The sequence below is a fragment of the Pantherophis guttatus genome, chromosome 7 (assembly GCF_059756535.1).
Source record: "Pantherophis guttatus breed Tessera chromosome 7, ASM5975653v1, whole genome shotgun sequence".
Taxonomy (NCBI): Eukaryota; Metazoa; Chordata; class Lepidosauria; order Squamata; family Colubridae; genus Pantherophis; species Pantherophis guttatus.
Genome location: NC_142069.1, coordinates 77,274,507 through 77,302,059, shown reverse-complemented (window position 1 = coordinate 77,302,059; position 27,553 = coordinate 77,274,507). Strand labels below are relative to the sequence as shown.

The following is a 27,553-nucleotide window of genomic DNA, read 5'->3' as shown; positions in this document are numbered from 1 at the left end:
ATTTATACCTTTTTCAGCTTTGTAAAGCAAATAATGCAGTGGTGAAATCCAATTTTTTTTACTACCGGTTCTGTGGGCGTGGCTTGGTGGGCGTGGTGTGGCTTGGTGGGCGTGGCTTGGTGGGCATGGCAAGGGAAGGATACTGCAAAATCCCCATTCCCTCCCCACTCCAGGGGAAGGATACTGCAAAATCCCCATTCCCTCCCCACTCCAGGGGAAGGATACTGCAAAATCCCCATTCTCTCCCTACTCCAGGGGAAGGATACTGCAAAATCCCCATTCCCTCCCCATTCCTGGAGGAAGGATATTGCAAAATCTCCATTCCCACCCCACTCTGGGGCCAGCCAGAGGTGGTATTTGCTGGTTCTCCGAACTACAGAAAATATCCGCTACCGGTTCTCCAGAACCTGTCAGAACCTGCTGGATTTCACCCCTGAAATAATGGCTAATTTAAAATCATAAACAGTCATGCTTTCACTTAGTGACTGCTCCACTTAACGACTGAGTTGCCGGTTCCAGTTGTGATTGCTAAACAAGGACTATCGACTGTCTGTATTTATCTGCAGGCAGCCAGGAAAAGAGATACTGCTTTCAGTATTTCTTTTTCTCTAGGAACAAAATGAGCAGTTCCATACTGCACAAGTGTCCTTGCTGAAGGGAGAATGCTTCTTGAATCTGCATATTCTCCTCTGAATCCATCACTGAGATTTGTTTCTCTCCATCAGTGTTGTTTTCAACCCAGATCTGCTTAAATGAATCAGAACTACTTTGTCTTCATACTTTGAAATATAATAGACATATTTAATTGCAGACGTCCCCATGGAATATGGGCAAGGATGGCAGTCAATTCCTTCGAAGACAGCATGTACTCTCTGATGCTAAATATGGTGGAAATGGCTGTTTGAGCGGGATTTATGGTTTTTTTTTAAAAAAAATTACAATTAGAAGCAAAAAATTGTAAATGCAATTTAAAGAGAATGAAATATTTGTAATATAAATCTAATGATTATCTAACAGACCATATCTCCTATTATTAATTTGCAACACAAAGAAAAGATAGAAATCTCTTTTAACCCAAAGGAAAAAAAAATAAGAGAAAAGGATTATAATGTAATGTTACAACACAAATACATTAATTGTATTTGTATGACAACGACCATTGTTCAGTTTTTTCAACCTTTGACCACGTGGAATCATATGGTCCAGACTTTCCTTTTTGCTGATAAAAAAACCCAATTCAAAGCTTGAGAATTGGATCCAGTCTATCTGGCCTCCTCTTCTTTCAAAGTGATCTTGTGATACAGTCAATATTAGAAAGGGAATATTGCTTTTTGGACCTCCTTCTAGAACGTGCAGCTAAAAAACATTCACATAATTTTCATGTGCAAAAATAATCATTTGAACTATATCAGTCTGCTGATAGTTTAGTTGCCTTTTAAATTTTCATTTACCTTATTTGAAGCTCGTTAGAGTATATGTACTTGTTTCTATATGCTGTAGGCAAAACATTCATGGAGATTTTCAGTCATCCAGGTTATGATTGTCCCCAAGAAGCAACTGAACTTTTTCAAGAAGCAACTGACCTTTCTTTGTTTTTTCCTTGAAGATGTTTCACTTCTCATCCAAGAAGCTTCTTCAGTTCTGACTGAAGAAGCCTCTTCGATGAGAAGCAAAATGTTCAAGGAAAAACAAAGGAAGTCCAATTGTCTCTTGAAAAAAGCACCGTTGAGATTAAGGAAATGACATATTGAAGAATTTCACCTACATACAGGCAGGACGGTGAAAGCTTCCACCTTATATTTAGCATTTTATGGCAGGATTTAAGATACTGGTGAATTCAGTGAACAAGATTTTTTTTAAAAAAATATATCAAGGAATTCTAAATGCTTCCTAAACCATAACTAGTATACATGTTTAATGCCCTCCTTAATGTCAGTATAATGACTTATTCATTTATTCACTTAGTTATTAGATTTCTATCTCCTCTTTTGTTTAGAATCATAGAATCATAGGGCAATAAGGAGACCTTATTGCATCCCGGACAAATGGCTGTCCAATTTTTTTCTTGAAAACCTCCAGCGATGGAGCACCCACAACTCTAGGAGGTGAGCTGTTCCCTTAATTAATTGTTCTTACTGTCAGGAAATTTCTCCTTAGTTCCAGATTGGATCTCTCTTTAACAAAGCTTCGGATCATTGCTTGTCCTGCCCTCAGGTGCTTCAGAGGATAAGTTGCCTTTTTCCTCCTTCTGACTGCCCCTCAAGTACTAGAAGGCAGCTATCATGTCATAATACCCAATAACAGATTTGGAAGGGACCTTGGAGGTCTTCTAGTCCAGCCCCCAATACAGGAGGAGACCCTATACTATTCCATACAAATGGCTTTCCAATCTCTTCTTAAAATCCACCAGTGATGGAGCAACCCACAACTTGTTCTCAATGACAGGAAATTCCTCCTTAATTCTAGGAATTCTCCCAAAATTCTATCTAATTTTGATAACCTTCCATCCATTACTTCTTGTCCTGCCCTCAGGTACTTTGGAGAATAGGTCAATCCATTCTTCTCTGGGACAACCTGTCAGATATTGGAAGGCTGCTATCGTGTCACCCCTATCCTTCTTTTTGTTAGACTAGACATACCTAGTCTAGACTAGACATACCTAGGAGCCTTGGTGGCGCAGCAGACTAAAGCACTGTTAAGTAACACCAGCTGCCTGCAATTACTGCAAGTTCAAATCTCACCAGGCTCAAGGTTGACTCAGCCTTCCATCCTTTCGAGGTAGATAAAATGAGGACCCGGTTTGTGTGGGCAATAAGCTGACTTTGTATAAAAAAGAACACCGCTTAGAGGGCCCCCGAAAGCCCTACTAAGCAGGTATATACAAAAGTATGAAGGCTATTGCTTAACGGATTGTAAGCTGCCCTGAGTCTCCGGAAAAGGGCGGCATATAAATCGAAATAAATAAATAAATAAATAAATAAATAAATAAATAAATAAATAAATAAATAAATAAATAAATAGTCAGTCAGTCAGTCAGTCAGTCAGTCAGTCAGTCAGTCCCTGCAACCGTTCATCCTGTGCTTTAGCCTCCAGTCCCCAAACGATCTTCGTTGTTCTTCTCTGCAGTCTTTCTGAAGTCTCAGCATCTTTTTTTTTTTGTATCGTGATGGACAAAACTGGACGCAGATTTGCAGAAGTCCAATCCTTCTCTTTGTTAGGAAAGTTCCTTGTATGATTTAGCCTCCACATCCCTTATCATCTCTGCACTCTTTCTAGGGCCTCAGCATCCTTTTTTGTTTGTATCATGGTGACCAGGAATGGAAACTACTCCAAATGTGGCCTCACGAGTGCAGTAAAGAGTACTATCACTTGTTATCTTGATGCTATCTCTCTGCTAGTGCAAGCCAGGACTACTATTGAATCAGGTGCTCCCTAATCTATATAACATAATCTAAAAAAGCCTTTGATTTTTTTTTCCTGCCTAAATGCAGGATCTTGCTTTTCGCTCCACTGAATTGCATCTTGATCCTTCAGAATCATGACTCTGTCTTCCAAGGTTTTGGCAGTTTGCTGTCGTCTGCAAATTTGATGAGTTCTCTTTCCCCTAACCCTAACCCTGTGAGATAGGTTGGTCTAATACAGGGATCAGCAACCTGCGGCTCTGGAGCCGCATGTGGCTCTTTCACCCCTCTGCTGCGGCTCCCTGTCACTCAAAAGATGCGTCACAACCACCAATGTGCAACACCCGCCGGCATGCGATTTATGGAGGTTTTCAACTCCCGGTAGGCCAACCATGGATAAATCCAAGAAAAGAAAAGTTTCAGAAGAAAACAGAATGTTTAATTCAACTACATATGCTAGTTTTGTGGCCACTCAAGAAATAGTCAGGCACAGGAAGGGTTTTGTGGCTCCTGGTATTTTCTTTTCTGTGGGAAACGGGTCCAAATGGCTCTTTGAGTGTTTAAGGTTGCAGACCCCTGATCTAATATTACATAGTGAGTCTCCATGGATAAAAGTGGACTTGAACAGCAGTTTCCCCATTGGAAGTTCATCACCTTAACATTTACACCACACTGGGTCTATATTGTTAAGGTATCTGTCAGTTTTTCCTCCCATGCCTCAAAATTCTAAACTCTCTACTACAGGCTCCTGCTATTTTAGACTCAGGAATATAACTAGAAGTGGATGTATAATACCAAGCAGTAGTACATTTTTCAAAATTAAAACTCTGGAACATAGGATGCAAAATCAATTGTTAGACAACTTGTAACTAGATTTTCTGGAAATGTTTTTTCTCAGATAGTATTTTTTGTATTTATTGGAAGCATAGTTAAGCACATATCAGATTTCTAGTCCTTCTTGGATCTGGGCTCTTGATCCTTTTGGAATTGGATGTTCAAATTGCTTTTCTAATTTAAAAGTAATGTAATCTAATTTTTTTTACTGATTTTATATTTTTTATCTCTTGTGTTTTTTAATCAAAATGTGATGTGAATGTACTATAGAATAAATAATAATTCTAATGCAAACTTTTCTCCATTTTTGAATTAATTTGATACATTTTATCTGTACTGCCCATCATGACTCATTTTGGAGAAGGAACAAGAAGCATAGATAAAAATTATCCTTTGCATGTAGAGAAAAAAATGGAGTGGGATAACACCAACAGCATCATTGGAACTAGGGGTGAAGCAGGTTCTGACAGGTTCTGGAGAACCAGTAGCAGAAATTTTGAGTAGTTCTGAGAACTGGCAAATGCCACCTCTGGCTTGTCCCAGAGTGGGGTGGGAATGGAGATTTTGCAATATCCTTCGTCCAGGAGTGGGGAGGGAATGGGGATTTTGCAATATCCTTCCCCTGCCACGCCCACCAAGCCACACCCAGAAAACCGGTAGTAAAAAAGTTTGAATTCCACCACTGATTGGAACTATTTGATAGGCGATCCACTGTAGGAGCTCAGGTCTTGCACTTTTTTTCCTTTTCTGATTTTTATGTCTTTATAAAAAGCAGAATTGTGGTTGGTGATGTGATGATGTCCTTAGAGATAGGCGGGGGAGTGAAGGCAAGCGTGTCAGAGCAGAAGTATGAGATCCTTGCTTAATGATGGTGTGGTCCTGGCTTAAGGACTCCAACTGAGCTGAAGATGTCGCTCTTTCGTCAACTCAACTGATCCTTTTGGGGGTACACTGTCATAATTTTAAACTGTTTTTAATAGGGTTGTTGATTTTAATTTTATTTCATTGTGATTTGTATTGGAATTTGTCATTTTGTAAGCCGCCTTGAGTCCCCTGGGAGAAAGGCGGCATATAAATCGCAATAATAAATAAATAAATAAATAAATAAATAAATAAATAAATAAATAAATAAACAAACAAACAAACAAACAAACAAACAAACAAACTGGGACTCCTGAAACTGCTGTCACCAAGCAGCACAATGTTTCACCTAATGACCACTTGGCAACAGAAATTCTGGCTCCCATTTAGGGACCTTTAAGTGAGGACTATCTGTATTTCCTTACTGGGTTGCCAGCAGATTTTAGAAAACCAGAATAAAATGGATCTTGGGATTTTATGGAGAACCATAGTCTCTTCTCCCAACTGCCTTGTGTACTCAATTTTAATATCTGTCGTATAACTACATAGAAATTCTTCTTTGAGTGAAATCTGCAAAAGAAGAATGTAATTTTAGTGACATTTCACTCTTTCTGATGTTTGTGCTTTAACTCAGGCCATCTCTCCATCTGCAATGTGCAGCTTGTATGTAAATGTTTCAAATGTGGTATAACAAAGGAATTAAATATTTGCATTAAAAATCTTTGATACGGCCTTTCTACTCCCCACCGGAACAGAATGCATATGTATCAACAGATTATATCAGGTAAACAATGCATGTACTATTTATAAATGCCCAGGAATGGCTAGGAAGAACAGTTGGACAACATAGCAATCCTTTGCATCTAAGGAGCATTTCAGTGAATACGTGAATTAAAAACAAAAGCTTAAAGCGAGCTTTTTTTTTTCTCTTGCTCTTTCTGCATTGTGAGACCGAGATATAGGAATGTTGGTTGGAAAACAGTTGCAAAGGAGGTCGTCTAGATAGTTGCATAGTTAGGTGAGCTTTAGGTAATTTTGAGTTTGCAATTATCTAAGGTACAATAAAGTAAGAGCTTCATATACACCTTCCTTGTTTCCATTTTTAATCATTGCTTGAAAGTGTGGACATATACTGAAGCACAAAATGGCTAAGTTGCAAACATGTTATGGTGGTGTTTTTATACTTTAAGACAGATCTAGAACTCAGTTTCCTGGTTTGTAGGCTAGCCATTAACCAATACACCAAACTGGGTTTTATTCAGCCTCTCTATTTAAATGTATTACTGCAATGTATTCTAAATGTATTAATAATAATAAAAAAGAGAGGTAAAAATGACCTAAAGAAAACAAGTTCGCTTATTTTGACCATATTGTTTGAAAAGTTTTCTTGTCTTTTTTGATGACATCCCCCTACCAAATTCAAATATTGTCAAAAGTCCACAAATCCACAAACTATTGCTGAAATTCAAATATAGATTCCTTTTCCCAGTGTTGTATGATAATTCTTTTTAAAGGCTCCTAGTACCTGAGAAATCTTAAATTCATGGTCTCTTAAAAGATTGCAAATATTGAAGAAAATAAGCAAGGGGGCAACCATCTTTTGCACACAATGATTCCAGAATCATTATGTTTCAAACATTTTTGCAGTATCCCGTTTACAAAAGGCATTTTGATTAACCTCTTTGTATGATCAAAATAAACTAATTTCATATTGAAACATTTAAGCACTTTGTTCTAGAGGTGATGTAAATAAATAATATCAACTTCGTTTAAAAAAGATTTAGAAACCAAATTCGTCCCAAAACTCTAATCATTACATAAACTTCAGAAGCAAAGTTAATATTTGAATAATAAACTAAATCACTATTAGAGTTGTATAAACTACCAAGAGGTTTATCATGTTTTTCAGAACCAAATTGATCCAGACTAATAATCCTGTGAAAAGGCAATTTTACCCCCAAGCAGGTTTAGATGCTAACTTTAAGCCAGTATTTATTCCATAATGTAAATCTTACATGCTTAAAAAGGTCATAATTATATTTGCAAGCTAATATTTTTGAATTGTGTCTTTCATTGTTAAGTGCAGGCATTGAAATCAGTCCCTAGGCAACAAAGAACCAATCACAGAAATTCTTTGATTTACATTTCAAGAACCTTTTAATGGTAGGCACAGGAACTCATGTGTAACAATCAGAGCTTACACATAATTTTATAAGGAAATGTTTAAGGAAATAATCTTAACCCCAATGTATTTTCATGCAATGTCTTAATTAATTGCTCTTTTTCTTTTGGTTGGGCGAGTAGAAGAATTGCGGAAGCTGAGTTGGTCAGGAATTCCAAAACTTGTACGACCAATTACATGGAAGCTCCTGTCAGTAAGTACTTCAAGATTTTATAATGATGGTGTTCTTTGTCTGCCATGTATAATTTTGCTTGAATCACAACTATTACCATAAATAGTTGGTAATAGTTTCCCGAAAATAAGACCCGTCTTATATTTTTTTGAACCCTGAAATAAGTGCTTAGCCTTATTTTCGGAGAGGTCTTATTATTTTGGGGCGCGTGGAGCAAGATGGGGCTCCTCTTGCCATCTTACCTGATTTCCAGCTCTGCATTTAAATATTTTCAGGAAGGGCTTATTTTCCGGGGGAGGCTTATTTTAGTGCATGAGCTCAAAAGGCTTATTATCAGGGGATGTCTTATTTTTGGGGAAACGGTAAGTAGCATTACAAACAGTTTGGCCAAAGGAACAAATGTTTCTTTTTCAGTTTCAAGAAAAGCTTCAACATGCTTTCAAAGTTCTGTTCTTCTGTCCTACAACAATAAAGACCATTCCTGAAATCCTTATTGTGGTTATTCCCTGACTTTGCCTACCTCAGAAGGATAACAAAACTCAATAAATAGGCACAAAGTCAGTTGATCATCAACTGTCAAGATCCTAAGACGGTGATGGCTAACCTTTTCTGAACCGAGTGCCCAAAGCATGCACATCCGAACCCCCAAAATGCAATGCACACACAGCCCTGTGCACAGCCCCTGCACACACATGTGGTCCCCCCGCACATGCTTCACCCCTGCACATGTGTGCACATCACCCCATATGTGCCCCACCCTCCATGCATGCGTGTGTGGCCCCCCAAGCGACTCATCCTGCACGCATGCGTGCCCCAATGCATTCGTGTGTGGCCCCCTGCATGCGCCCCGCCCTGTGCATGCGCGCCAGAGACCCGTCAAGCAGTTGGCCAGCAGGAGGTGCGCACACATGCGTGGTGGAGCTGAACTGGGACGACAGCTCGCTTGTCCGCAGAGAGGGCACTGCGTGCCACCTGTGGCATGCGTGCCATACGTTCTCCATCACCGACCTTTTTTTTTTAATATATATATATATATTTATTATTAACATATAAAAAAAAGAAATTAACATACATAACATACATGAATCATAATATGTAATATATAACAATATACACAATACAAACAATTGAGTGCTCCCCCACCCCTCGGGATCATTCCTGCTTCCAGAATCTTAAGGCTTCTTCTGGTGGTGGTATCCCTCTTCCTCCAGAAAACACATATATTAGGAACTGTTTCCAGATTCCATTGAATTCGTTTATTTTCATTATGCCCCTCCTTACTTTAATATTGCAAGTCAATTTATCATTTATGGCAATATCCCATACTTCCTTATACCATTCTTCCAAACTATAATCACCCTGTGTCTTCCAGTTCCTAGAAATCATTAACCTTGCTGCGGTCAACAAATTTATTATCAATTCTTTAGTCTCTTTTTTACATTTTATATCTTCCAATAGTGAGAGTAATGCTACCTTTGGTGCCTCTTCTACCTTTATTCCTACAATTTCTTCTATCTCCTTAAACACCATCTTCCACAATTTTTGCACAAATTTACAATCCCACCACATATGTAAATACGTTCCTTTTTCCCCACAACCTCTCCAACAGTTATCTGAATAGTGCTGATACATATTGCTTAATCTAACCGGAGTTAAGTACCACCTCCATACCATTTTGTAGTAATTTATTCTTACTGACATATTTCTCAACACTCTTTGTTGCCAAATTCTGTCCCAACTCTGTTGTCCTATTTGTATCTTCAAATCACGGTCCTAAGAGGCAGAGGAACCTGGGACATTGCAGATTCCTCTGCCTCTGGAAATTGCAGAGACAAATGGGATGGAGGAAAGAAATGCATGAGGGAATTGGAAGGACAATCAGGTCACTGTCTTATTTATATTCAGCTTGAGCAAAGAACATCCCAAGTCAAAACAGTAACATGATCTATTTGACCATGTATCTTCATCAAGCACCACAAAAGGCTGATAGAATATTGTCAGTGAAAGAGTGGTACTGAAGCTCTTACCCAAGGGAAGGGTATAAAGAATAAAGGAGGATCCAGAATTGATCTCTGACACCTGCCATAAGGGAAAACTCCTGAAGGTGTAATTCACTTTGCAAGCAAACCTAAAGATAGACAAGGGTTGAATCAATAAAGAGCTCCATGAGATAGGGATAGGGATAGGGATAGGGATAGGGATAGGGATAGAATAGAATAGAAGAATAGAATAGAATAGAATAGAATAGAATAGAATAGAATAGAATAGAATAGAATAGAATAGAATAGAATAGAATAGAATAGAAAATAACAGAGTTGGAAGGGACCTTGGAGGTCTTCTAGTCCAACCTCCTGCTTAAGCAGGGAACCCTACACCACTTCAGACAAATGGTTATCCAACATCTTCTTAAACACTTCCAGTGTTGGAGCATTCACAACTTCTGGAGGCAAGTTGTTCCACTGATTAATTGTGCTAACTGTCAGGAAATTTCTCCTTAGTTCTAAGTTGCTTCTCTCCTTGATTAGTTTCCACCCGTTGCTTCTTGTTCTACCCTCAAGTGCTTTGGAGAATAGCTTGACTCCCTCTTCTTTGTGGCAGCCCCTGAGATATTGGAAGACTGCTATCATGTCTCCCCTAGTCCTTCTTTTCATTAAACTAGACATACCCAGTTCTTGCAACCGTTTTTCATATGTTTTAGCCTCCAGTCCCCTAATCACCTTTGTTGCTCTTCTCTGCACTCTTTCTAGAGTCTCAACATCTTTTTTACATCATGGCGACCAAAACTGAATGTAGTATTCCAAGTGTGGTCTTACCAAGGCATTATAAAGTGGTATTAACACTAATAAGTAGTACCTATGCTCATATGTATGAAATACTGCAGTCAGGCCCTAAAGAATCAACCTAGTGCGAGAATTTGGAACTTGGTCACCAAAGTAACATTCAGAACATGAGAAAGTACTACTTCTATTGAATTTCACAAAATGCTAATTGATACAGATCATGAAGGCCATTGGAAGACAAATCAAATCATTGTGACAAGGCCAAGTCTCACAAGAATTTTGGATTAAAAAAGGAAAGAGATATAATTCAGTATTGTGATCACAAAGAGGGATCCTGGAATTTTTTTTTTCCCCAACAAGAGGCAGAAAAGATCATGCTTAAAGGAGTCTGGGAAAGTCCCATTGGGTAATGAAATTTGAATGTCTTATAGGTCTCCTGATGTACAGATGAATTCCTTGTTTGTAACAATAAACAAGGCTGCTGTATTATTACTATTTTTTTGAAACTACAGTGATTCATGTTCATGGGTAGTGTATGTTATTTATAGTTTAAAAATAAAAGTTGGCTTGGTATAGAATATTGAAACTGTTGATCCAGAGAGACAATACCTGTGTTAATCTTAAAAACCGAGTAAGAGAAGACACGTCTGCCCTAAGGAAAACATTTATATCCCATGGAGAGTTAAATTTACTATTGGAAATTAAATTGTTTTTAATGATACTAATAGTATCATACATAAATGCAAACTGTTGACAGTGAAGTGAAGCCTAGAATTTAATATTTAACCTTACATAAATCCATGCAACAGGATATTAAATGTCAGATTTCATCTAAAGTCATAATGTAAGCTAATGCAGTGTAAAAAATACCTGGGAAATATTGTATCTCTAAGTATGTGCACACTTTTAACAAAAATGCTTAGCTGGTGCTAGAAAATAGAAGCTGTGCAGATGCCACTCCTTCAGCTAGCTAATCTGACTGCCAGGGAGGTGTAAAGGATCAGATAATGTTTTTTCCATCCTGTTATTTAAATTGAGATTAAATAACAGCTTTTCTGATTTGGCCATGATGATAATTGAGCTTAACTTTCCCTGGACAATTCAGTAGGTAAAAAGAGCGAACTGAATAACCAGACAGTTGATTCCCACCCCTGTCTTAGTGTAGATCTTGATAGATTGCAACTAACTTTTTCCTGAGGGGTTTGAAATCAGCTTTCTTAAAATTAAGATATAGACAGTATTTAAATATGGTATGCTTAGTTTTATTATCCCTCACTGCCATACATGCTAATATGTGTGGTGTAGTTGTTAGGCATGGGATTAGTATTGGGGAGATCCGGTTTCAATTTGCAAAATGTATTAGTTATTCCATTTTTAATAGCTGCCAAGATTAGCTGAAATTGCCTATTACTTCTGTGGCAAATATGAGCGTTTTATGTTTCTGGAAAGCGTAATCTATAATCTATATCTTTGAATTAGTTGCATTAAGAACTTAAGCCGCGCTTCACTGGATCAGGTCCCTGGCTTGTCTAGGCCAACAGTCTCTTCTTTTAGTGGCCAACCAACCGCACAGGACAACTCACTAATCCTCCAACAGATGGTCTTCAGAGGCAGCCTCATTGCCAATGAAGCTAATAACTATTCATCCTCATGATATCTGTAGATTGGTCCAATTTTATTTTATTTTTTTTTGAAACCAGCCATCCTGGTAACAATTTCCCAGTTGTGGTGGCAAATTCCAAAGTTTAATTATGTAGTGTATAAAAAAAATATTTTCTTTTTGTCTGCCCTGATTCTTCCAAGATCCAGTTGCTGGTTCCAGTACTTTGAGAGGGGAGGAAATAGCTTCACATTGTGCATAATTTTGTAAATTTTTCTCCATTTCTGTTGAATCAGTTTATTTTAGGAAAAAAACCCTGGTAATTCTCACTTAAGAACTTAAGAAGTGGGACTGGCAATTGTCTTTAAGCAATGCAGCTGTTAAGCGAGACTTCATGTGACTATGATGGTCTTACAACCTCACTTCCATAGCAGTTGTTAAGGGAATTACCCACTGGTCATTAAGCAGGACATCCCATGACCATGGATTGTGATTTTACTGTCAGCTTTTCCATTGACTTTGCTTGTCAGAAGCTGGCTGTGATGTGCAAAATGGTTATCACATAACTACAGGAGGCTGCAATGGTTGTGAATGCGCCTGAATGTCAGCCATGCGGCCACAGAGATGCGAGGAGTAGTCATATTTTTATAGTCATTAAGCGAGGACTGCCTGTATTTGAATTTTGAATCACATTCACCCACTCTCAGTAATTTCATGTATCATTTCTTATTAGGATTTCAGTTCATTTACAAACAAATTAGGGCTATTATCTCATTTTTGTCCCTTATTCTTTAACCTTAGCTTATGTACATAAGAAAATAAGCAGAAAATGGATGTTTTAAGAATTCTGTGGAAGTAATGGAGTTCCGTAGAGGGATGTTCTCTTCTTTTTCATGCTGAAAAATAAATTGGGCAATAAAGTAAATTAATCTTACTTTTTTCAATTATTTTGCACTGAGTGCGATGCCTTTTTTACATGGATATATTAACATCTATAAGACTGCAAAATGAAGATGAGTTAGGCCACGTTCTTTGCTTATGCTTCAGGGATTGGCAATACGGTTCCTGTGATACACTTTTTATGGTTAATTTCAAGAGACTGTCTAAATTTGTGAGTTTTCAGAGTAATGATTCTGAAAAAATTGTATACTTTGCAGACTCCTAAGATTTCAATCATTTTTAAAATAATTTTCTTCTTTAACAATATTGCCTGTACCATTATGCAAAATCGCATTAGAGTGTCTGGAAAGTTGCCAAAATCTGATTTACATTAATGCTGAATTTATTTGCAAGGAAAGTGTATCTTAGCTTATTTTAAAGTTTTAAAGATAAGATTTTTCTGTTCGTATAATATTTTTTTATTTGTGTACCTTTTTAATTTGATTGAATTTAAATTTAATTAGATGAAGTTTCAGTCTATTTGAAATTTAGTAGGTCTTATCCCTTTGAATATTATTTTTTTACTGTTAATATTAAAATCAAAGTATAAGTAGCAATTATAATTTGGGTCTCCAATGAAGTCATTGGCAAAATGGTTCAGTAAAATGCTGCTCAAAATTTCAAAGGTGAAAACCCTCAATTTAATTGGCTATTTTGCTGATTGAAATTAATTTGAAGATACCTGATATCATAGTACTGATTTTTTTCCTTGAATTAATGATTAATAACTGCCTTTTTACCTCTCAATTTCTAGGGTTATCTTCCTGCAAATACAGATAGGCGAGAAGGCACTTTGCAAAGAAAACGGAAAGAATACTTCGCTTTCGTTGAACAATATTATGATTCAAGAAATGAAGAAACTCACCAGGATACATACAGACAGGTAAAGGAATTGTTAAAATGACTCTAATTATAAGGCAATTTCAGAAGTGTGTTCTGTAGGAAGACTATCTCTGTTATTTTTTATTACTATAATACTATCCCAAACTAAATGGACATTTGAAATGCACACATTAAAAGTTGACGCAGCCTCCCATCCTTCCGAAATGGGTAAAATGAGGACCCAAATTGTTGGGGGCAATATGCTGACTCTGTAAACCGCTTAGAGAGGGCTGTAAAGCACTGTGAAGCGGTATATATGTCTAAGTGCTATTGCTATCTGATCATAAGAAACAGCTTAGGCTATGGTTTCTGTGATGACCTGGGGCGTGGCACAAAGGCAACACAGCCAGAGAACCGGTACGAATCCCTTTATTGGCACCAACTTTGCCCCCAACATCCTGTTTACTCTCAGGCCTGGAGAAAAGCTCTCCCACAAACCTGCAGCAGCTTCTGATTGCAGATACTCCAGTCCAAATGCTGTAAGCAAAATGACCTCAATCAATCACTCCAGCAGGGCAAGATAATGAGTCATGACAATAATTCCAGCAAGACAAGATAAGCACACAGAAGTATGGCACTAATTCAAACAGTCAGGAGGAATGCCAGGAATGCAGGCCACAACTCTCAACATTGATTCAGCATTTGTTCCTGACAAATGCCCCTCCCAACTACCTCTCCTTTAAACTCCATCCCCAGGTGTGCCTTGTGAAGGGAATCGGGGCCCTCTCCTTCCTCGTAAGCCATGCAACCCACGTTGCTCTGTTCTGCGTTCTTCCCTGCACCCCCTAGGATGAGGAAGGGGTGAGCCTTGGTCTTCATCTGAACCCCTCTCCCTTGTTCTACCTCTCCCCTGCTCTGTCCAGCCTGATTTTGTCCTTCCCCAATTTCCTCCACAGCCAACGGAAGACAAACAGCTGCTCTCTGTCAGCTGTTCATCTTCTGTCTCAGATTCAGACTTCGACGGGGGCATGACAGTTTCCCATAGGTCCTGGTTGTCGGAGCCCTGGCTTGGTTTATGGACAGCTGCAACTTTTTTTGAATTTGCCTACCCAGTTATGGAAAGTAGCCTTCGTTGTATTGTATTGCACATAATCTAATATGGTCCTTGACCTGATACAACTGCCTAAACTCTAAACCATTTACGTTGTTCATTTCAGTATATGATATCCTTCTATTCCTAATACACAGATCATATTCAGTTTCTTCAGTCTTCAGGTCCTTCCTTCTGGAAGAAAAACATTTGGTGTTTATAGCTTTGCTCTTATGCTTTAAAATCCTGGCATCTGGTATCGGTATGAGGATGTGCTATTGTTTCTCATGTAAATCAGGAAAGGATCTGATTTTGTAGGACTTCTTTGAGACCTGCTTTAGCACCCTGATTTTTTTTTCTTTCCCTGTCTTTTTCAACTTGTAGCTAACTTTAGAAATAAATATACTGTAACTCATGATATAAAATGGTAATTGGATTTTGTTTTTTTTGTTTTTTTATGGTTATTTTATGTAAAATTGGGTCAGTCTTCCATTCATTCTATTTCTTCTCTACTTTGTTTCCTTTTACTTCTCTTTTAATATTAAACTACCTAAAGAGTTGGGGAGCCTGAAAATTGAATTAAATGAAAAAAAATGAAAAAAAATTAAGTAATTTCCAAATCTTATAGCTTCAAAAAGAATTTTTTCTTTGTGACTGTAGCTGTGGGATCTCTCTACATATCAGAAACTGTTCCAGCATTGTTTAAAACACATATATTTGATTTGCCCATGAGCTAAGCAAGCCAGGTTTCCTCTATTAATAAATCTATTAAAAAAATTAAATCTCACAAGAGCACTCTGCTTTTTGGTTCTGTTCATTGCTGAGGAAGATAAATATTTTTTTCAGGACAGTCTGAAGATAAGGTCTTTCTGTCACAGATTATCCATGAATGCCCCTAAAACAGTGATGGCTAACCTTTTTGCTGTCACATGCCAAAAGTGGGGGGTCGTGGGTGCGGGTGCCCACATCCATAATTCAATGTGCCCCGTCCTCCCGCACATGCACACATGACCCCCCCACACTTCCCACTGCTTTTGGCACGTGATGGCATGGTGGGCCCGGTAGGCCCGTTCCCCCCACCCCCAGGCTCTAGAGGCTTTCTAGGAGCCTGGGGAGGGCAAAAACAGCCTTCCCCTTCCCCCACGGAGGCCTTCTGGAGGCCGGAAACAGCCAGTTTCCTGACTTCCGGTGGGACCAGAAGGCCTGAAAATCAGTTGGTTGGTGCCCGCATGCACGCTGGAGCTGAGCTAGGGCAACACTCACGTGCCCACCAATATGGCTCCGCGTGCCACCTGTGGCACCCGTGCCATAGGTTCGCCATCACGGCCCTAAAATATACTTTGGAAACCTCTGTGTTAGATCAAAGCTGGAATACTTGTCATTACCTTCAGAAAGTTGCTGAAGTTCAGCTTCTGATTCCTCATCACTGAATTTTTCCAGCGGTTTACTGAAGCTATGGGACTGTAGTCCACCCAACTTTTAGAGGTTATAAGATTCACTAATGTGATTATATGGTAGTTGTATACAATGAATTAAAAAATAAATATAATTTCCTCCTCTTCATTTGGATGCCTGTAATTCCTTTTTGAAGGATTTCCTCTCTTCTGGAAAGCTAGTATATTATTTGTGAAATAATTGAAAAATATCTTCTTAGCCAAAGGTTGCTATGTAAATCATCTGCATAAATTGTTTCCCGTGTCTTATTGTCTGTCTTCATTTTGAGGGTGTTTGTGTAAGTGATGGTTTTTATTCTATTAACTGATTAAAGAAAAGATCAAGGATGTCATGAGTTTAGTGTGGTTCAGGGATGATTAATCAGTATGCAATAACAGATGACACTCTATTTTGTACCTGCAAAAGCATTTGACATGCAGAGAATTTTTTAAACAGAAAATAATATATAAGCTACCACTCATAATACTGAATTAATTGTAAGTATATATTATAAAGCTTTCTAAAAGATAAGGCTCTTAGGAAGCTAAAGGTGAGGTATTTTTATTTTTGAAAAGTGAAACCTGCAAACACATCTGACTTGAACTTGCTTGTATATTTTGAAAGTTTCTGAATTTAAATGCTTCTGTTACAGATTCATATAGATATTCCTCGCATGAGTCCAGAAGCTTTAATTCTTCAGTCCAAAGTAACAGAGGCAAGTATAACCCTATGGTTCTCCAATTTGTGTTTGGATATATAATAAATTAGAATATATCTCTACATATATCTCTACATATATCTCTACATATATCGACATATGCTATGTTGAAAAACGGTATTTTCTTTATAAGCAATGCTTATTGGATGTGTATGGTTTGCCAATCTTAATACAATAGTATTGTTTAGTTGAAAAGTAAGGAAAGTTCGATCACGCAGCTCTCCTCAGTAATAAAATGGGCCTTAGATTGTGCCGAGAGCTGTGCTTTCATTCAGACAAGAAGTTGCTGTAAGATCTCATCTAGTCTTGAACCTTATCATTGCAAGGTTGTGCACTATATTCATGAGGAGCTGACTTAGTTGTATTTCTATTACCTCAAACAAGAGTGTACAGTATATCACAGAAGTGAGTACACCCCCTCACATTTTGTAAATATTTAAAGTATATCTTTTCATGTGACAACACTGAAGAAATGACACTTGGCTACAATGTAAAGTAGTGAGAATACAGCTTGTATAACAGTGTAAATTTGCTGTCCCCTCAAGATAACACAACACACAACCATTAATGTCTAAACTGGTGGCAACAAAACTGAGTACTGACAAGCTAACACCTCACCCCTTCAGCATCTGCAGCAATGCTGGCAGCACTCATACAGTATGTCTATTTCCCAAAGCCAACCTCTGGATATGATGCTGAGCACGGGCACTCAACTTCTTTGGTCTACCATGGCGAGTTCTGTTCTGAGTGGAACCTGTCCTGTTAAATCGCTGTATGGTCTTGGCCACCGAGTATAGCCTAGGGCTAGGCCATTTTTATGTAGAGCAACAATTCGTTTTTTCACATCCTCAAGAGAGTTCATTGCCATGAGGTGCCATGTTGAACTTCCAGTGACCCAGTATGAGAGAGTGAGAACGATAACCCCAAATTTAACACACCTACTTTCCCTTCACACCTGAGACCTTGTACCACTAATGAGTCACATGACACCAGGGAGGGAAAATGGCTACTTGGGCCCCATTTGGACATTATCACTTAGGGATGTACTCATTTTTGTTGCCAGCAGTTAAGACGTTAATGGCTGTGTGTTGCGTTATTTTGAGTGGACAGCACATTTACACTGTTATACAAGCTGTATACTCACTACTTTACATTGTAGCCATGTGTCATTTCTTCAGTGTTGTCACATGAAAAGATATACTTAAATATTTAAAAAATGTGAGGGGGTGAACTCATATACTGTATGTCTATCTGGAATCCCAGATGCATGCCTCATGAAACTGAACTCTTAGCTTCATTGTCACCCTACCTTCCAGAATCCTAGAAAAAGAGTGGGTAAAGTTAATTTGGAGAGAAGATAAATACTTATTTTCATCCCAATAATCCCATTACTGAAGATATATCCAGCATAACAAATCCAGAATCTCTAAAGGGGACTTGGAGTCACTTCTTCCTTTTTTCCTAATTGGTCTACTACCCTCCACCCCACACTTTTTTGCTCATTCATTCATCTTTTTTTTTAAAAAGTTGCATGATTAGCAGGGAAATCAGATTATGTAAGATCCATTTTTCCACGACTTCTGAAGTCCTTTAGTGTATACCAAGCATTTCCTTAGCTCAGTCTACTACATTGCCCTAATTATATTCACAAGAAATGAATAAACTCAGATTATAGGGCAGGGGGAAAGGATCTGCAATTACACAGTAAATTTTGGAGAAAAATAAGCTATTCTATTCTCCCTTGATATTAATCCTATATTGTAAAACTTTTAGAGCCTTGATGTTAATCCTATAACATAATACATCTCAATGATCTCAATATGTAAAGTCTGTACTATGTTAATTAGACTAATAAGTATACATGAAAGCTAGAGAGCATGAACTTCCCAAAATATCTACATAAAAAAGAATCATTTACAGCAGCCCTTGATTTGAAATATTCCTCCATAATTGGGCATATCAGAGTATCAGTATTACAGTTACAAAGATTGTTTGCAAGACTTATGGAACTTGATAGCTCTGATGAAGGAATATCAATATATTCATTTATGTATATGAATATGCTTTATGGACATTGATTTTTTTTAAAAAATGTATTTTTCTTCAAGCTATTTAATTCTTACTGCTTTGTATTTGTTACTTTAATATTCTCTAAAAATTAGCTGATTTCATTGCTGTTATTTTTTTTTTTATTCAGCAAATATTTATATATGAAATCTCCATAAAAGTACAATGTATAATGGCTAATTCAGTTTTGTTAGCTGAACACTGTATAATAACACTATGTAAATTCTGTTATAAATGTTACTATTTTCCAAGAGCTAGGCATGCTTACAATTTTTATTGTAATGTGTTTAATAACTTCACCAATATCTTGGTGCTAATTTGGTTTTCTGAGTATGCACTGAGACCTCAAGTAGGCTGATTGAGATTCCTTACCCATCATCTAACTGTTTAATTTCTATTTTTATTTAATATTATACCCTGTTTCTCTGAAAATAAGACATCCCCTGATAATAAGCCCAATTGGGCTTTTGAGTGCATGAGCTAAAATAAGCCCCCTCTGAAAATACGCCCTCCCCAAAAATATTTAAACGCATGCACAGGCGGTCCCTGCCATTTCCTCTGGTTTCCTCCATGCACCCCAAAATAATAAGACCTCCCCGAAAATAAGGCCAAGCGCTTATTTTGGGGTTGAAAAAAATATAAGACAGGGTCTTATTTTCGGGGAAACACGGTATTTATATCCTACTTTCTGTTCGTACAAATATACAAGATGGCTTCTAATAATTAAGAAATTGCAAATTAGGATATATAACAAAAAATATAATTAAAATCAAAATTAAATACCGTATCATTAAAATCAGTTAAAGGGTTGGTGAAAGAGACACATTTTTATGCCTTTCTTCTGAGTTTCAAAACTTGGTAGCTAAATATATCTTCTTAGAAGTGGTTTCCATTGCATAAGAGCCATCTTCCACATATCCAGTACATGAATTTCAGACATATGTGCCTTTTGCTATAATTATATTTTTGTTCCTTATATCCCCCTCCCCCCCCCACCCAGATTTTTGAAAGAATTTTGTTCATCTGGGCAATACGCCATCCAGCCAGTGGATATGTTCAGGGCATTAATGACCTCGTGACTCCTTTCTTTGTTGTTTTCACTAGCGAATATACAGGTAAAAATTCATGTTACTTTATACGTTGCTTTAATCTGATATTTTAAGATTATTGTTGTCTTGTGTTCCTTGACATTTATGTTTTTGAAAATGCACAGTGTATAAAGAACAACCAATTAGTTAAATTTTAAAATTTTATTTATTTTTTAAAAGAATCCCACCTTAGTTATTTTTATAAATAGCTCAAGATGGCGAACATACTTAATATTCCTTCCTCCTCCTACGTTCCCCATAGAAATAACTCTGTGAGGTGAGTTGGGCTGAGAGGGAATGACTGGCCCAAAGTCACCCAGCTGACTTTCATGACTAAGGTGGGACTAGAACTCATAGTCTCCTGGTTTCGAGCCTGGCACCTTAATCACTAGACCAAACAAATTGAAAGGTGTTTTTTTTTTTGTAAGAATACATTTGATAGATTCTAGCATCCATACTTATGTTTTATTTAAATCTTTGTGCTCAGCTCCTCTTCATCCTATAACTCAATTTGCTTTCTATGCCTCATCAACAATTTAAGATTGATTTTGTTTGATTAAGGACAGATTACCCTTGAATACATGGAAATCTGTCAATTTACTGATTCCATCTATTGTTTCAGTGGATGGAAAGTCGCCCCCCCGTCCCCCTCCCAAACTGAGCAGCTAATGAGAATTACTACAGCTTGTTCTCCTAATAATCTCTTAAGTAGGAAAGGGGCTACTCTAGAGAGTGTTTATAGTTTCTGCCTTTTACTCCCTGATTTGACAGATAATGAAAATGATGTTAATGAGCCTAGAACAGTAGGGTCTGTGCTGGTGTACTTTAGAGTTGTTAATTGAAATAACTTCAAATGAGATGTGATTAGAGGATTGATATTCCATGTTAAATAGACCATTTAATTAATATAGTAAATATGTTGGTCTTAAGTACTTTACCATCAATTTACATTGCAAATCCTTAGCAAGTTGCCTGTATTTTCCGAAATGTTCTCTCTACAGATAAGAAAATAACTGTCTAATGTCCACTTGTAGTAAACTGATCATACTACCAGTGAAAGATTGTCACTAGGTCACCTTTAGAATGGAAGATACTGCTACGTTACACTAATGGAGAGGTTCTTACTGTGATACTTAATTATATACACTACGTTTTCTCTTCATTCTCTTCTGTTTATTATGCCTTGCCATAAGTTCTCCAGGGTGGAAGCAATAGTAGATGTTCTGGGTAGCCCAGTGGAGAAGAAAGTGAATCTAATCGTCTTGGCTGAGTAAACTAATGGCACTAATTACTGAATGCTAAATTGAAAAGCTAGAAGGAAGACTGGAACTCGGTATGATGCTTCTTAGTTTCCAAATCAGCTACTTGTGAAAGTTCTTGCGTTGCATATTTTTGAATAAATAAAAATAATAGCAGTGACCTACATAACTTACCGTATTTTTCGGAGTATAAGACGCACCTTTCCCCCCCCCTAAAAGGGGGTGAAAATTTAGGTGTGTCTTATACACCGAATGTAGCCCCGCCCACCCACTGGCCCCTACCCTTTGGCCTCTGCCTCCCAGCAATTTATCTCCTTGCAAGCAAACAGCAAGAAAAAACAGCTCCTTTCGCCTTCAGCCCAGCCTAATTAGCACAAGTTGGTTGGATCGGCCTCCCGACTCTCAGTTGATTTGCTCTCAGCTGTTTTGCTCAGTGCTCTGCTGCTTGCTGCAAAGAGGTAGATTGCTGGAGCAGATTTTTTTTTCCCTTGTACTAATCAAACTATGCTGAAAATGAAAATGAAAGTAAAGCAGCTGTTTGCTGCAACGAGGCAAAATTGCTCAGCAGCAGAGGGAGATTTCTTTTTCTTCTTTTCCTCACCAAAAAAGGTAGGTGCGTCTTATACTCCGGTGCATCTTATACTCCAAAAAATATGGTATTCTGTCAGGACAGGACCTCATGCAGTTCATTATGGAAGGGAAGACATTCTGCTTCACTAAGTATTAATTTAGTGTAGAAGTAGCTCTGCAGTAAATTTAAGGTTTTTTTTTTTTTTTTAATTCAACCTTCTACATCTACCATTGCATGTAATAATTAGCTACTGTATTTGTGGAGCATCAGTATTGTTCTGTTTCAATTAGGCATCAATTTGAAGAGTTTTGTTTGGAAGGAATGCTAATAAAAACTTGCTGGAATAGGAATTTAGTGCTGTTGATGGGGTGTGTGAGGTTAATTGGGTTCTTCCTTTTATTGTGCAAGTTATTAATTTTAGAGGCCAAACAGGTTCTCTAGTAGGGCAGGGTCTAATTGACATTAGTTTAAATAATAGTGAAGAATCCTTTAAGTACAGCTTGGAATTATTGATTGCATCACATATTTCAATGAAAGGGACAACCTTCCTTTGTAGCAGTTATCTTTATTTCTGCTTTTCAATTTAGAGTGAAGTTTAGGTATCAGTGGTTAAGGTATCAGATTAGAAACCAGGAGAGTGTGAATTCTAGTCCTATCCTGGACACAAAGCCAGGGTGACTCTCTCTCGCCCTAGGAGGGAGGCAATGGCAGCCACTTCTGCAAAAAGCTTTGCCAAGAAAACTGCAGGAACTCGTCCAAGCAGTCTCCAAGAATTTGACTTGAGTGAATGAAAACAACAACAGCAACAATTCCATTTAATATTTGATTTGCTATAGACAAATAAGGCTAAGAAGTTTCTGTCAAATTCTATTGGTTTAAAAATGGACAGTCCCTTGAACTAACAACCTTTGTAGAACCTCCACATTTATGGAATAAAAATTTAGGCCCACTCACAATTATTAACGCCCCTGCTGTTATACCCGCTTTCCAAGTGCCGCCACAGCTGATTTTTCACCCTAATTTTATCTGCAGCTATTTCTGGTTAACTTATTTAAATATTAATTTTTATTGCTGATGGATTATTTGGGGAATATTTATTTATTTATTTATTTATTTATTTATTTATTTATTTATTTATTTATTAATTATTTAAATTTCTATACCGCCCTTCTCCAAAATAGGACTCAGGGCGGTGAACAGCCAGAATAAAAAACAATACATACAAAATTTAAAAACAATTTAAAATAATTAAATATTTTTGGCCGTAAATTAAAATAACCCAATTTAAAATCAATTTAAATATAGTTGCTGAAAACAAATATGAATTCTTAAATCTTTGTTTTAAGTCATTGTTTTTGCCATTTGTAATTGCACTTATTCTTTTTTTAAGCTTTTCAATATTCTACAATCTTTATTATCATGTTCGTAATACAAGTAGACCTCGACTTACAACAGTTCATTTAGTCACCATTTATAGTTACAACGCCACTGAAAAAAGTTACGACCATTTTCACACTTGCGACCATTGCAGCATCCCTATGATCACGTGATCAAAATTCAGATGCTTGGCAACTGACTCATACTTATGACTGTTGCAATGTCCTGGTGTCATGTGATCCCCCTTTTCAACCTTCTGACAAGCAAAGTCAATGGGGAAGCCAGATTCACTTAACATCCATGTTATTAACCTAACAACTGCAGTGATTCACTTAATAACTGTGTCAAGAAAGGTAATAGAATGGGGGAAAATTCACTTAACAAATATCTCACTTAGCAGCAGAAATTTTGGACTCAATTGTGGTTGTAAGTCGAGGACTACCTGTATTTTTGCTTGGAAAAATCATTTGAGAGGAGAATTTATCTGTGTTCAAATCATCTACGGTAATTCACTTCTTTTATTCACTTTGTATATATGAGCTGATCCAGATCTCTTCTATCTTGCTAATAAATTGCTAATATCTGAATAATCCCTACTTGTATTTTGTTAAGATTTTTAAAATCATGTTCATATGATTTATACAGTATTATACATAATACTTCCCTAACATCCCACCTCATTCTTGCTGATATTTCATTTATCTTATTTTCTTGAAAAAAGTTTCTCAGCGTTTGAGTTAGTTGTTAGCTTTGCTGCTGCGTTGTATAGCATTACACTGTAAGGATTAAAAAGCCAATTGTAAGTAAATGGCAAATCTCTTCTAATTTAAATGTAATAATCATAGAACATAGAACAATAAAATTGGAAGGGACCTTGGAGATCTTTTAGTCCTATACCATTTCAAACAAAGCAGCTGATCTGATACAGGTTTCAATTTGTTGCAGAAATTTGAAAAGGTTGTAATATGTAATCTATCCAAGAATTAGAGTAGAGTAGAGTAGAGTAGAATAGAATAGAATAGAATAGAATAGAATAGAATAGAATAGAATAGAATAGAATAACAGAGTTGGAAGGGACCTTGGAGGTCTTATAGTCCAACCCCTGCCCAGGCAGGAAACCCTACATTACTTCAGACAAATGGTTATCCAACATCTTCTTAAAAACTTACAGTGTTGGAGCATTCACAACTTCTGCAGGCACTGTTTAATTGTTCTGTCAGGAAATTGCTCCTAAGTTGCTTCTCTCCTTGATTAGTTTCCATCCATTGCTTCTTGTTCTACCCTCAGGTGCTTTGGAGAATAGGTTGATTCCCTCTTCTTTGTGGCAATCCCTGAGATATTGGAACATTGCTATCATGTTTCCCCTGGTCCTTCTTTTCATTAAACTAGACATACCAAGTTCCTGCAACTGTTCTTCATATATTTTAGCCTCCAATCCCCTAATCATCTTTGTGCTCTTCTCTGCACTCTTTCTAGAGTCTCAACATCTTTTTTACATCGTGGCAACCAAAATTAGATTTGGTATATTTATATCTACCTGAATAAAATATTTTATTGCAGGATTCATATTTGGGCATGCATCTATGAATCCATGACTATGCATTTTAAGTTTTCTGCACCTCTTCTGCATTCTAGTCTGTGGTTTTAATATGCCAGTTGTCAGCTGTAAGCAACCAAATCTACATGTGTAGAGTTCAAGCTACCTACTTTATTATATTCTACCGATTATATAGGACTCTCCCCAGACTGCTTGCCTTCTCTTGGGAACAGATAGATAAGACTCTATGGAGGAGGGTCAGACCTGGATCTCTTGTGCCTGTGAAACAATTCAAAGCTAATCCCCCGCTTGAGGCCTCCTCCATGCCTGACAGGCCATTTCCCAACACCAATATTGAAGTACCTTCCTATTATAAAATTAGCTGTTTTTTTTTTTAACTGTTCATAACCCTGACCAGGAGTGAACCTTACCATTTATGGCACCTTTGGGGGGGGGGGACTATTCCCTTTAATTTTTTAGATCCTTGAACAACAAAAAAGTTCATCCTAATACCTATCGTTCAACTTGTTTGTTGTTTGTGTTTCTTGTAACATAAGCACATGAAGCTTAAATGATTTGACATTATTAACAATCCCTTTCCTTTTAATAAAATCTCCAGGTCTCTAATATTTAGGGAAGTAGTTTCCACTGAATTTTTTAGAACATCTCTATGTGATTAACATTTTCTCACATCCAGGTAAATTTAGAAAGCTTATTCACAGAATTTACCAATATGCTTGCATGATATTATAACATTAAACATGTATAACATTGATATTCTTTTTGCATTGATGCCCTCCACCCTTCTCCCTCCATCCTTTGAAAAGAACCTCTTTCTCTTCTCCCTCCTTCCACCTCATTCCCACTCTGCCATTACTTCATATCTAACCTGTCTATACTCCAATCCCACTTAGACTATTATTGAATCCTCTTCATTGATTAAAAGAAGAGGTGACCTAGTCAGATCCCATCTCTCCCTTCCCAGCCATTAAACTCCCACATTTAATTTAATTTCTTTAGTTCCTTAGCCACAGTTTTGCCTGTGACTTTCCATGAAACCAGATTGTGCTGGTTGAATAATTAAAGTTAGTTTAATTTTCATACCAAAGCACTGTAGCTTTTAAAATCTTGGTATTGGCAATAGATATCTTCATTGAACACCTTTATTTATTTATTTGTTTGTTTGTTTGTTTACTTATTTATTTATAAAATTTGTCACCCATCTCATATCCAATGACTCTGGGCGGTTTATAACAGAAAAACGTTGACAAACAAATCATCCATCCACCCAGTAGCTAAAAAACACAGCAGATAAAAATATTAACAGATAAAATCATAGAGAAAGATGGCATAGAAGGATGCCCGACATTCGCGATGGGAACATTAACTCACACAATTCAAAATGATTGTTCTATGGGCCTCAAAAGATTGTACTGATAAGACCCCTCTTTCTAAGGACTCAAAGTATGAGCTGTTTTGCAGAAACTATGTATTAAGTGATTAGACAGACACCTCCCTAATTCACATGGGTATAAGAAAGGGAGGAGATACAGGACAATCAGACTTGCAAGAATTTAATAACATACAGTACTTGACTTTGCATCCAAACCATTTCTTGGGCAAGCTATCAGGTTTGTGGTTTTTCCCCCCAAAAAATGTATTTGTCTTTTAATTCTCTTTTATGTGTTTCTGAATTACTTCAAATTTTGTTTTTAACACGCCCCATTTTGAAGCATAATGTGAAAGACTGCTGCCAATACATTTCAACATAACCAAACATTCTGAATTGATGCCGGATCTTAAAACAATAATAACATGTTTGTCTGTACATTTCCTAATTGGTATTCTAGTGAACTATCAGCAGAAGGCTCTGTTTCTTAATGATAAATACTTATATGCTTAGCATTGTTGTTTACGTACACCATTTTTTACCTGAGACTGTTTTTACTCTTGTAGCTAATTAGACCACATGAAGTATGCTCTGTTTTCCGAGGCTTACAAAGTTTTTATTATATGCATATTAAAGTGAAAGTGACCCACTTTCATTGAGACTCTTCCTTTTCCATGCTTGGTGCTTAGTTTGTGCCATGTGAGCTAGTTTGGTGTAGTGGTTAAGATGCTAGCCTAGAAACCAGGAGACGGGAGTTGTAGGCCACTCTCATGTAGCCAAAGTTGGCTAGATGACTTTGGGCCAGTCACTCTCTTTCAACCCAAAGCACCTCACAGGATGGTTGTGGAGAAAGTACCATGTTTCCCTGAAAACAAGACCCTGTCTTATATTTTTTTGAACCCCAAAATAAGTGCTTGGCCTTATTTTCAAGGAGGTCTTATTATTTTGGGGCACGTGGAGCAAGACGGGGCTCCTCTTGTCGTCTTACCTGATTTCCAGCTCTGTCTCTCTAATCCTAACCAGAGGAAATGGCGGGGACCGGCTGCGCATGCGTTTAAATATTTTCAAGGAGGGCTTATTTTCAGGGAGGGCTTATTTTAGCGCATGCTCTCAAAAGCCTAATTGGGCTTATTATCCGGGGAGATTTTGTTTTCAAGGAAACAGGGTAGGAGGAGGAAGGAGTATTACACATGTTCGCCACCTTGAAATATTAAAGTCTTAAGACTTGGAAAATAACCCTTAGAACACAAATATTTATATATTTATATATAGAGACACACACACACTTTTTATATACTGTTACATATTATAATTGCCTGAGATTTGAATATTTTTTGGTTTCACACCACATAATCTCACTTTCTAAGGTAAGAAATGGAGTCGCTTTTTAAACATGAATCTTTTTCATTATTATGCTTCAAGAGTTAGTCT

At 37.3% G+C, this 27,553-nt stretch overlaps 1 protein-coding gene across 1 annotated transcript in view; it reads left to right on the top strand.

The window, feature by feature from the left end:
• The window catches only part of TBC1D22A (TBC1 domain family member 22A), a 133,888-nt gene that overhangs the window by 21,785 nt on the left and 84,550 nt on the right, over window positions 1–27,553 (top strand). The window contains exons 5-8 of the mRNA XM_034442082.3: window positions 7,401–7,471; window positions 13,524–13,652; window positions 16,768–16,830; window positions 19,901–20,015. Coding sequence (XP_034297973.1) covers window positions 7,401–7,471; window positions 13,524–13,652; window positions 16,768–16,830; window positions 19,901–20,015 — 378 coding nt within the window. The remainder of the gene's footprint in view (window positions 1–7,400; window positions 7,472–13,523; window positions 13,653–16,767; window positions 16,831–19,900; window positions 20,016–27,553) is intronic.